The sequence below is a fragment of the Seriola dumerili genome, unplaced genomic scaffold (assembly GCF_002260705.1).
Source record: "Seriola dumerili isolate Sdu_G_001 unplaced genomic scaffold, Sdu_1.0 BDQW01000019.1, whole genome shotgun sequence".
In the NCBI taxonomy this organism is placed as follows: domain Eukaryota; kingdom Metazoa; phylum Chordata; class Actinopteri; order Carangiformes; family Carangidae; genus Seriola; species Seriola dumerili.
In genome coordinates, this window is record NW_019174274.1 from 21058 (window position 1) to 33858 (window position 12801).

The window sequence follows — 12801 nt, forward strand, 5'->3', positions numbered from 1 at the left end:
GAAAAATGGCAATGACAAAACTCTAAGGTTAAAAGGTAAAGCATCCAAAAACCAATTCACCTGGTTGCGGATGTACTTGAGCATGCCTGTATCTTTCTTCCCTTCTGTGTTGGAGTCAGTGGGTCTTCTCTTCATGGACGGGGTCCTCAGACAAGACTTGTCAGAGCACTGAGGGCAGAGAGACGTTTATGAACCACCAGCGAAGACCTAAACCCATTTCTTTATTGATTGTGGGACAGACAACTCGTGAAATGAACCTCTTTGTTTTTCTTTGCGCGTGCCCCGATGTTACCAGAGGAGGCGCTGTCCTCCCTCAGGCTGTCCACCGTCTCGCCGTACACGAGCTTGATGGCGCGGACCAGACGGGCGCAGGAGCGGCTGTGGTGCTGGTAGCAGTGCGGATGGCAGAAGTCTATATGGGTACAGATGAAACTCTGCTGGTTGCACAGCAGGATCATAATCTGAGCCGAGAGAGAAAGAGAGGGAGAGAGAGGAAAAAGGGGAGGGGAGGGGAGGTCAGTATGTAAGAGTGAACACATGGGCACACGATCCACACATACTGATATACATACATGGAGCCAGGACATGTTGCGGTGGTAATTGTCCTCTGCTCCTCCTGAGCTCGGACCCTCTGGCTCTATGCTGGGTTCACTGGTGCTGAAGGGACTGCCTGCAACCGGCAACAAGGACACACAAATGTTTAAAACGGTCCCATTTGATCTCTTACAACAGAAGGAAATATCCAAGGTCATTTCCATTTCTTAATAAATGCTATAAAACAAATGAGACTTAAATGAGAGTTAAATCACAGGCCACTTTTCCTTCCTAAATCCTGTTTTTTACTGTTGTGAACAGGATGCTGTTAATTAACCCCCTGCTTTCTCCTGCATCGTTCATTGTACAGTTACAGCTTTTTCTATTTATCATTAAAAGAAGAGGAAAGCACATGCTGAAAGCAGTATTCTCACTGGTTCCTCCTTTTTAAAAGCTGCCGTCCGATCCCAACAAGCTCTACTTCCTTTTAATGAATAACATGAATGAATTCAAATGTTCAGAGATCACGCTGATTAATGACTGTCGTCACGTTTCATCCACGACTTTACCGATGTCAGTCACAGTGTCCCTGCTGTGTGTTTGCGACAGCAGGCCCTCCTCGTTCTCCGACTCCGAGTCCTGCCGAGACAGCTTGGTGCTCTTGAGGCTCCCTGCCCGGCGTATGGAGGACAGGGAGCCGCCCTTCTTCACGCGGAAACTGCGGGCTCCTTTGATCTGAAGCAGCCGGGAGCCTCCGATGCGAATCTTACGGATGGGTGCTGGGGAGGACGGAAGTGGGGAGAGATTATCTGCAATCATCAGTGAGTAATAAGCAAACGGCAGTAACAAAAACAAGCGAGCCAGTGTGTGCGACATCGGGTCTCACCCTGGGTTTCCTGTGTCTTCTTGTCATCGCAGGTGGTGTCGGACTTGAGCGTGTGGCTGCTGCTGTTCAGCGAATCGTGTCCGTCCTCGTCATCGAGGATGCCTGCAAAGCTGATCTTCCTCTCGTAGCGATGGCGGCCGAGCTCCGGGTCCAAGCGCAGGCGGCAGCTGTCGAGATCCTACAAGCGGACACGTGAGCATCATCAGTGCAACATATATCTGGTAAATGTTTTAGTGCATATTTTTGATTCATATTTCCTTTCGAAAAATACACACACTGAATGCACGGGTTACTGTGGAAGTACTGACCACAAGTGGCTCAGTGCGCGGGCGTGGTAAGCAAGGAAATGTCTCTCGCAGGAAAGTGGTGATTTCCAACAAGAGCTGGCAGGCAGCCATCTTTAGAGCAAAGGGGCAGCCACATTTTGTAGGATTGACTGTGTCTTCAGGCAGAAATTGATGTAAAATAAAATGACATGGTTAGAGCATTAACATGTTTTTGTCACCAACCCAAAAACAAACAAATCTAAAATAAGATTTTAATAAAACACTATCCACCAAAACTGTGTCATGAAACACCACTATGCGACTCACTGTCGTCTAAATAGTCTTCTTCCTCGTCCTCTTTTCTCATTCTCCGTTTGGTCTCTTCATCATAAATGTAACCCAGAATGTTGGCAGGGCTCTCGCTGTCAGAGTGACAGAGTTCACTGAGCCTTGTGCCGATCGCCTGAGCAGATTAAACACACAGAGACACGCGCTCTTACATTTAGCGGAACCTCATTATTAAGCGTCACCTTCTATAATCTGTGAAATCTTAAAACTCACATCTCCCCACTGGCAGAAATGTTTGGCAGCGTTCCACTGGAGTTTCTGGTTTCTCTTGTTGCCGACAATAGGTGATCGGCCCCTTGACAGCCCTCTTTTGGTAATATTGACGTGGTGGCCTTTCATCCACTCTGGCCAGTTGCCACGGTTACAGCGGTGGACGAATCTGGCGCATTCAAGGAAAAGGGAGGCCCGGGCCACAACTGGAGCTTCCTGAAAGTAGATGAAGATTTTTTTTAACGTAATAGCTTTTGAATGCGCAGAACAGCCCGAGGTGACATGCATTTACAACTCATGCATTGTTTCCAGAATGAAACACACCAGGTCCAGAGCAGCAGCGAGGATGGAGGCGTCAGGTATGGTCCCCGGCTCACAGCAGTTCAGGAGGAACTGGAAGCGTTTCATACCCTGTCGAATGGCACCCAGATTCACCACGTTCTTATTCTTCATGGCCTCCTGACTGGCTGCTAGACGCTCCTGAAAGCCGTGGGGACCTGGAGAAAAAGATGAAGAGGAGAGAGGAAGAGAGGAGAGAGGAGAAGAGGAGAGAGGAGAAGAGAGGAGAAGAGGGTATAGCAGAACAAGTGAAGGGATTTTTTTTTTTAAAAACAAGCATATTAAGGAGCGCTCGTTTGCACTTTTTTCCCCCCAACGTGAACAACAGCACTGAAGATTGCATTAAGACATTGCATGAAGCAACATCACCATCCAGGACATTTAACAAAAAGCACTGAAGAGCCACTGACGAATGAAGCTGAGTGAGAGATGGACACACAGCCACTGGCGGAGGTTACACTTGGATTTTCAATTCTACTTGTAGCGTGTGATCTCAGCGACACAAATTTGTTTTGTAGCCAAGGCAACTTTCCTGTCTCTTATACATTACATTCTTTGTTTATTTCCTATATATGACATTGAAATGACAAGTGTAACCGTAGCCGTACAGAAGAAAGCTGTATGTGGACCATTCAGTATTATCGCTTCCCTGAAATTCAGGCATCGGAAAATACCACCAGACATCACCACAGAAGAGACGAGAGAGAGAGCGCTGACAGCGTCATGCTTGACGTAGCACAGAAATATGCTTCGCAGCAGAAAGATGGTTTCATAGATGTGAGTTATTCCCAGGCACCTCCTTTCCTCTCTTTCCACCGTTAAATGAAACGGAGAGGAAGGGGTTGATTGTTGGAGAGAACAGGACGTGCATAGTTGGAAAGGAGGGAATGTAGAGTTGGTGAGACAACACACTGTTACGGAAGAATTTTGACTAATGAAATCAGAGTGATCTATTTTCTCATTGTATAAGATGCTTCTTATCTTCTGCTTTTTTAGAAAGGATGATAAATTTAGGGGGAACTGGAAACAATGACAAGTTGCCATTAGAGAGAAAAACAGACATTTTACACTCCACGAGAAGGTGAGTTTCAACACATCTGAATGTCTGGGTTTGCAAATCTTTAAAACTATATCATTTATATAGAGTCATTTTCAGTGGAAATCACTGCATCGATGGCACTAATGGTTTGTTTAATGCAAAAAATGAAAAGTATTGTGCTTGTTTATGGTAACTACATGAATGTCTAATAAAAGGAGCACTCTATTTAATATTGCACTTCCGGGGTAACGTTAGGGGACAACATCGATGACATGTGTAACAGTAGCACAAGCTGAGACGGGTCAGCACGTCAGCAAACTGATGCAGAAATGTCAACTTGCATTAGCCACCATAAGCTACTGGTCATACCAGGCCAAGTAAGGCTGCAACAGCAAAACCTCAGAGTGCACTGACTTGAGCACGGGGGTGTTTTATTGCTTTTGCATTTAACTTTTCATTTGTAAGAATCAAGAATATTACGTTACTTCCTCTGTCAATTGTTACATAGTCTTGCTTTTAAAGTGCCACCACTGGATTGTTTTATGTTAACGTTTTATTAGCTGGTTTTCCAGGCCAATTATTCTGAAAAATAAAGTGTACTTTTACAAACTAGACATTTTGATGGGTTGAAAATGATACATCCAGGCTAACAGAGTGTAGCAGGCAGCTTTCCGGCGATGGAGAATGGCGTACGGAAGAACTGGCAGAAGGGAACAGACCACGACTTTTTGCGAGGTGAGACAAGGCACGACACCACACCGACAAAACAAAGAGGCTGGGACACAAAGAGAGAGAGAAATAGACAAAAGGACGATGGGGGGGGGGTTGGGCGTGGGTGGGCGAGGGGCACCCTGGTGTGGGGGGAGGTCTACCATCTTTCTCTTCTGTGTGGTGAAGCTTGGATGGATTCCTCCTGCCAGACCTCCATTTACCGAGCCGCTTGAAGAAATTCTCCTCCTCGTCCCTGCCGTACTCCGGCCCTGCAGCGCCCCCTTCTGAAAGCTTCACCGCACTGGTGAACTTCACCTACGGCCACATAAAACACACACACACACACACGCATGGATACACACAACATGTAACATGTGTGGACAAACACGCACAAACCAACTTAGCATCTTATACCAAGAAATAACAATCTTTCATAATTTATTCATTCAATTAACTGCTCAGTTTTTTTTCCAGTTATTTCATCTTCCAAGATAAATCATTACGGCCTATGTTAGCATCTAGCGGCGGTGAACAGATAGCGTCATGGTCGATGTTAACCCAGCCTCACCTTTGAACTCTGTCGTATGAAGGAGAGTCGATCCACTGAGCTGATATCCAGCAGGTCCTCCACACCGTCAGTCAGTCCAGAAAGAGAGGAGCGCTTTAGCCAGTTGCCTGGAGACACATGGATTAAAAAAAAAAAAAAAAAAAAAAATTGCACCTGAACGAACAACTCTGCAGAACAAAGGAAGGTAACGAAGCCACGAAATCTATTGTACACACTGGGTTATGAAGGAGAGTACACATGCACACACACACACACACAGGGGGTGGATAGAGGACGGGGGCGGTGCATTCACTCACCGTTATTGCACATACATCACATACAATCAGGGTATTTAAACTCATAACAATTCACAGACTGAGGGATCATTCAAAATTGGTACAAAACAGGAACAAAACCAACTTTTTTTTGCTTCTTTTAAGGTGACTGAAACAAAAGACACAGGTCGAATAGTATTTGCAAATACAGTGTTATATTATGGTCATGATGCAAGAGAGATGGAGTGAACTATACTGCCCTATAAAGTCAGAAAAGAGAAAGCTGCACAACTGAAGGAAGGCATTTAGCTTTGTGGAATAAAAAAACTGAATTACCAAAAAATAAATAAATAAAAATAAAATCAGGAAGTATCCCACCAACTAGCTTTCACTTGCTATAACGTTAGCTTTTCTTACATCAGCTTATAGTTGGTTGATATGATTTGCAAATACAATTCAACCCGGGTCCGGAACACCGTGCACACTGGGAGAGATGACCGACACAAAAAAAAAAAAAAAAAAAAAAAACAGACACATGACATCGATACTGTATGAAGATGGCTCCACATCCACATACGTAAGACAGAGAGAGTGAGTGGTAGGCGAACAGTCCCACGGCATGCTGAGGCACAAGAAGGAACACAAAACAGACCAAAGAAATGAAGTGACTTGGCCTCGCAGCAGGCAGTGTTCCAATGTTAGACAGACAAAACACATCATGTTTGAGTGAATTTCAAGGTGACAGCATATGTAATGAGGTATGGTCATGGAAATACATACTGTAACCAGAGTTAATATATATATATATATATTTAAAAAAAAAATGATTTGGATGCTTTGCACTGAGAACAAACAATATTTTCCTGCATGTTGCCTTTAAAGGTTAGTATGTACAGTACGAGCGAAAAAAATTCAGATGTCCTCGACCAAAACTCCAAACTCTTTAGCATGAGCTTCTTTATTTAGCTGTTGAATTTTTTATTTTTTTTTTTTAGGTGAAATAATACCTGTTTGAAAAATATAGAGGAAATTTGTTGTTAACACATTCCACAGCTCTAAAACTAAACTATCCTTTCTTTTCTGTCTTGAAGATTTAAGCCCAGAATGAGACGTTTATCTAGATTTTACAGTTGGAAATTTGGTTTGACCGACATTTGATTTGGCTAAGTTCGATTATTTTTGTGCCCAAGTCCAAATCCAACATAAAATAGTGACTGTTCCTGAAAACCCTTTGTGATTATTTTTAATGATCCTGGTCTTTTCTCCTTGAAGTTTACAGTCAAAATGTGAGGATTCACAGCTGTGTGCAAATGCAAAGTGGAGTTCTAGTCATGCAAATAGTTTTCAGTGACAGTGCTGCTCTGGCGACGACCACAGAAACAGTCAGAAATTTTATTGGCTGGCATGAAGCTCTATTGATGAGCAAGAATGACTTGCATTCATAATAATAGCTCCTCCATTAGTGCTTTTTCATCACACTTTAGTCCAAAATTACCTGTCGGTTTTTTGAGTTCTGGCTCTAAAAAAAAGAGAACAATTGAAGGTAAACATTTTTCAGGGTGGTGAGAGGTAGACTTGTTGCGTAATATGTGCTCGTACCTATGGGCAGCTTCAGTTTCTTGCGAAGGGAAATACGACGGGATCTGGATCGAGAGCGCCGGTCGGTGGTGGTGCCAGAGTGGGCAGTGGTGCACTCTGAGGTGTCCTGCTCCGATTGGCTGCTCGTGTCGCTGGCGGCGCTCTGCGACTTGAACATCTTCCTCCAGAAATCCTTCCTGCCCAGCAGAGCGCCCGGGATCTGTTCTTCGCTGGGGGGGGGGGGAGAAAAGGAAGGTCGGATTTGAGGATAAAAACTTCACAAAAGCAAAGTTTAACTTCGGCATCTCTTGGTATAAATTTAATATTTATTCTTTATCTAAGGGGGAGAGGAAGCAACAGGTATAGTTTTGAAAGGTTTTCCTATTTTGTGCAGAGAAATGGCAGCTGGGCTCGACATGGTGCTATATGGAGACACTGTGAGGTGGACACTCACTGTTCGGGTGTCTGGGGGGGTCTGCTGGAGATGTAGCTGCGACACTCATCTGCAGCACTGGACACCTGACCCTTCTCCCCGGACACACCCGCCTCTGACCTGCGCACACACACACACACACCCCGACAAACAGACAAACCAACTGAACTCTCCTGATGCAGTAGAGCCTACCCTCGTGGAAATGACGTTTAGCATAGCTCCAGCACTTTAGCTCTGATGGGGACTAGAAGAGCGTCACTGAAGCTTTAGATGTTTTTGGCAAAATGAGTTCAGCCGTGATAACTGCCTGCTCCACGTATGGATGGAAACATTCCTAATTTATCAGTCAGTTACCATTTTGTCAGTAGAAGATTTGCCACTGTTATACTTATGATACTTATATAAAAATCATTAACTGCATTGATTATTTGTTATAGTTTCTAATTACCTACAGTGCATAGTTTTGCATGTTCACAATATTACATAACTTTTTGCAGGAAAAGAAAAGGGAAACACGTAGAAATATTGCATAAAAAATCTGCTAAAACACGATGAGGTAAATATTTGTGGATATTACAAAAAAAGAAAAGAAAAACCTAAAACTTAAAAATCAAATTCATAAACTAAATAATTGGTTGATTGATCATCCACATTAAATACTCACGTTTTCTATCATCTAAATATTCAAGCTATTAAAATGCCTATTTTTCAAGGTAACGCCACAGTTATGAAAATCCTACATGTGCATGTGCCCAGGTTTAATTGTATATTGCTCTTTAATCATTGACCTCATTCATTTCAAACCAGTGGAGGTGCCTCCCGGCAGGGCTGCCCAGTGTGCTACAGCCACATCATTTTGAAAATAAAAACATCAAATCAGTCACTCAAGCAAGAAAAACAGATGCAGACAGGACAGAAATAAACGTAAAATAAATTTTAAAAAAAGGCAAGCGGTGATGAGAAGCATAGCTCTGATTGGTCAGATAAGGAGAAATGTTGTAATAGGATGTCACATAATCAATCACTGTGATTGGATGAGAAATATTTTGTTACATTATAAGGGGGAGGGTTTTAAGGTCTATGCTCAAGGGCATTTCAACAGGAATAGACACATGGTCATTTTTGGCAGTCTTAACTTTTACTAGTTTACGACTGGACAATTTCTGGCCAATAACTAGCCAGTACCTCTTTGGTCCAGGCTGCTTGGTCTCTTCCTTCTCTTCGGGTTTCTTGGTGGTGGTGACCTTCTCGGCGCTGTCCAGGAGCGCGCTCAGTGCCACCCTGCGGAACACATTTCCATGGGCCTCCTTAATGAACTGCACCAGCTGGCGGATGTCACAGTACAGACCCTGGAAGGGAAGAGGGTGACAAAGTGAGAGCGAGGCACGTGTGAGTCAAAAGGTGTGTGCATGGTAAAGTTGTCTCAAAGGAAGGAAAAGGACGTGAAGAAGACCGACAGTTAGGGCCTAGAATCAGGCTGATATTACTTTACAGTTAGCATCCAACAGTGTGGTTGTTTTCTTTTCCCACATACATATATGCATAAATGTGTGGTGTGCAGGAGCACGCTCGCGTTTTGTCAAGGAACTGGCTCCAGCTTGTGAGTGGGTGGCCTCTGATTCCGTGCCATAATAAAGCCTGCCTTGAGAAGCCTGTCATCTTCCGCCAACATACACAAGTCATGCCAGCCTCGAGGCGTTCTAGGCTCCACAGAGTGGCCGTGGTACCTCATTGCTCTTAGAGGAGTGATCCGACTGTAGCGGGAATGCATGGACTATTTAAGTTTGATCAAAAACATGTCATTCATTTCATTTCTAAATTGCTTATTTAAGATGATGGAAAATGCTCAATAAACTCTTTCATCTATGGACAGTTCATTTTTAATGAGCTCTTTTACTTATAGATTTTACCTGCATTTAACTGCATGTCAAAAACATGTAAACAGTAACTCAGCTGATGGACTAATATAGCGTATTTTGCCTGTTACAAGTTTGCTGTAATAGGGATCAGTGATGATGTTTCCAATTAATGTACAATAAAATAAAAAGTGAAAAAGATCTGTGAAAAATGATCCATTCTGGGAAAGAACAGAGAATGGCTCAATGCTTCTATTAACAAAGTGAGATTAAGCACTTCTCATTTCCAATTCATCATGTATGACACAGCATTAACAGAGGCGACATAAGTGATTGTTCTTCTTTAGGCTCGGCACAAGATGAGCCATTAATAATTCAACTACAACATCCTGCGAGAAGAAATACGAGCGTCTGAATCTAAAGGGAGTACAACTGATATGTGAGGCGCAGACTGAATCAAGGGAGAGCCACGGAGATGGATAGCGGAGATGAAAAATAAATAGACACAGAGAGAGGCAGATGGGCCGATGACTTCACACACAACTCACCAGGTTCTCGGGGCTGTGCAGCTCGTGTGTGGTCGAGGCGCAGCGGGTGATGAGACACTTGAACATGCAGCCCACCACCACCGCCTCCATATTCTGGGCCACGGACTTGTTGTCCCCTGTGGTGAAGTTGTTCCCGAAGCCCGCCTTGTCTGGAAGCAACAGGGAAGCGGGAGAGACCACGGATCACACAGGGGGGCGGTTTAGTCAGCGAAGGGAGACAATTATTGACAGCTGACCAGCTTGAGTATAGAACAGTGAGCCCATACAACAGGGAGGGAAGGGGGGGGGGGCAAAGGAAAAGGTTCATACAGCATATGGGGGAGAAGCAAACTGAAAAGGATTCTGGGAAGAGGATAAGGAATACATGCAAGTGACTAAGGCCTGCTATAAAAACATACAGTAGGGGGCTTATTCCCTCGGTCCAGTTAGATGAAACTTATTGTCTATGCAAAAAATATAAGCTCTATAAAAAAGACTAGATTTAATCATACAAGTGTAAATTTTGGAGTTGCAGGCGAGTTTTGTCACTTTCGGACAGAGTGAGGGGTGCAGCAATGGAAGCGGTGCCTAGGGAAGGGTCTGATTAGGTGAGAATATTCATCTTACTGCTAATATTATTGACTGTTATTGATTATTGATCATGTGTATCTACCGATGTTTCTTTTTTTCGCCCTCCTGGACCTCTCACCTGCACTGCCGTACTCTGCAAGAGAAAAGAGGCGGGGCACAGGTTGATTGACATCAGGCCAGCACAGACATGTACGCGGTGTCAGAAAGGACGTGGCACCCCACCTCCGGATGGAGGTGAACTTGAGACGCACACATACAGACTGGCACACGTGAAAATAACACACACACACACACACACCAAAAAAACTTAACAGGGTGCCCTGTTCACTTTCAGAATTAAAGCACTCATCGGTTCAGTAACTTGCCAATTGCACAGTATTTCGTATCATATGACTTAATGTAGTTACCATGTACAAAACTTCAGTGCAAAACTGGCATGTGCAATGTGTGTCAATGCTCAGCAATAAAGCCACTGGTTGAGCAGTGATGTAATGGGCAAAGCTTTGGATTGGCAAGTGTACAGAATGGATGAGTGAGAAAGGAAGGTAGGGTTCAGCTCATTGAGGTGGATGAAGAAAAAGAGGGAAGATGGAAGCAGAAGGAGGACGACAAAAAGGGACACGGACAGGCAGAGTGGAAGGAGGAAGGTAAAAAACAGATATATAAACATAGATAGCGCTGGAATGCAAAGTCGAAGTGCGGGGTGAGACAGCAGTAGTATAATTCAGCTTTGTCAACAACACTAGAGCATAGTACTTGTCAAAAATGTCACGCTAATCTTATGTTAAGTTATGTGAATCTTATCTTACTGCTCTGTAATATTGCACCCAAATTAGACCTTTGAGTGTGATACAGATTTGAATAGTGATAATTGTACCAAAAACAATGTAAATGTCTGCACAGTAGTGCTGAAACTACTAGTCATTTAATCAGCAACCATTTTGAAAGTCATTTATCAAGACAAGAATGCGAAATGTGAAAATGTACTGCTTCTTATATCATTGTAAATGTAAATTTTGGTGCATTGGTCAGCCGATGTCAACTGACCAGTCAATAACTACTGGACTGAGTTGGAATTACATTTTCTACACACATTCGTCATCCCTACAGGATCGACTGTAATAATGTCGGAGATCGAACTTTTCACCTAGTGCCGTCATCAGTTGAAAAAACCGTCCAGTGCTTTTAAAAGCAAAAGTCAGCATGCTCACAACACTAACTAACTGATGGTGTGCAGATATTATATTAGCACGTTCACCATTTTGCACCATTTAGCATGTCAGCATGCTAAGATTTAGTACAGCAGAATGGCTGATGCAAATGTTAGTTTTGCAGGTATTTGGTCATGACAAAATGCTAATATGTTATATACTGAGAGGGTGAGCATGTTAACATTATACCTGTTAAATATGTTATGTTAGCATTGTGATTGTGAGCATGTTGGCACGCTGACTTTTATGTTTACTTAAAAGCACTACTGTGCCCAGGCACAGTCTCACAGAGCTGCCTGACTCTAGACTTGCTGTCTTTTGTACATGCTGATATTTTGTAGTCTAAATGATTAATTGATTAATTGAAAAAAAAGAATTGTCAGATTAATCAATAATAAAAGTAATTGTAATGTGCAGCCTTACCGCAGCGAATATCAACTTTTGCTGCATCAATCCCAACATGAATCAGTATCATCATTCAAAACCAATGTCGTTCAAATCCTGATTCACCTTATTTTTTGCATTTGTTATCAGCGCATTTGCATTTTTTGTATTTGTATTTGCATTCAGTCCCACTCACACGCACACACACACACCACATACTTACTGTCAGTAATGGGCTCCATGCAGAAGCCCAGCAACGCATGCAGGAAATCCACAATGTTATTGAGAGAGTCTTTGTTCACATACTCGCGCATTGTCTGGCGAAACTGCAGCTTGTCCAGCTTATACAGGCTGGTCAGGCAGTTCTGGGCCTGAAAGGAAAGATTTGGAACAGAATACACTGTGCATTATGAAAGATTTGCATGAATCAATGTTTTCCAAACTGGCCTGCTTTGTCTCAAAAGTAAGTCAGTAAGGAATAAACTGGCTTTCCTTGCAGGATGTGCTATTTTCATCACTTTTCACTGATTCTCATGAAGGGTATCCGCCATCGAGATAGCATTTTATTTCGTCTTTACTCTTTGACCTACTGTAATAATAAAAAATATTGACCGGCATTGAAATAGAACTGCAGCTGCTCCTCACTCGAGTTACAAACCCGTCCATTTGCCCTCACAGGATTCATTCCAGTTTCATTAAACTTTTATTACACCAAAGGGGCCGATACGTTTAATAATAAATAAAAAAGAAATATATGTCAGGCATCACTAACTGTGCTGATTTGTGGAAGCTGCGCACATGCAAAGGTCAGTTGAGTTGGAGAAACGAGTCTGACCTGCATCCTGAGGCGATCTCCTGACAGTCCGCGGTGCCCCTCGCCACAGCCATAGGCACAGCCCAGAGACTTGACTATCTTTATCAGCATGGTCAGAGCGAGGCGATGGGTGCTGAGGCCGGAGCCTTCCTCCTGTTCATGGCGAAGTGAAGGACACAAGCTTAAACACACTGGACTCTTATGGTAATATCCTCTACATTTATAACCTCTACAACACACCTCTGAATATAC

At 43.3% G+C, this 12801-nt stretch overlaps 1 protein-coding gene across 1 annotated transcript in view; it reads right to left on the reverse strand.

Moving 5' to 3' along the window:
• The window catches only part of unc80 (unc-80 homolog, NALCN channel complex subunit), a 38991-nt gene that overhangs the window by 15944 nt on the left and 10246 nt on the right, over positions 1–12801 (reverse strand). The window contains 18 exon segments of the mRNA XM_022761841.1: positions 61–168; positions 258–461; positions 573–670; positions 1104–1313; positions 1421–1598; positions 1729–1862; positions 2014–2149; positions 2248–2460; positions 2569–2741; positions 4495–4648; positions 4902–5008; positions 6755–6963; positions 7188–7286; positions 8352–8515; positions 9571–9719; positions 10223–10273; positions 11959–12106; positions 12571–12702. Coding sequence (XP_022617562.1) covers positions 61–168; positions 258–461; positions 573–670; positions 1104–1313; positions 1421–1598; positions 1729–1862; positions 2014–2149; positions 2248–2460; positions 2569–2741; positions 4495–4648; positions 4902–5008; positions 6755–6963; positions 7188–7286; positions 8352–8515; positions 9571–9719; positions 10223–10273; positions 11959–12106; positions 12571–12702 — 2667 coding nt within the window.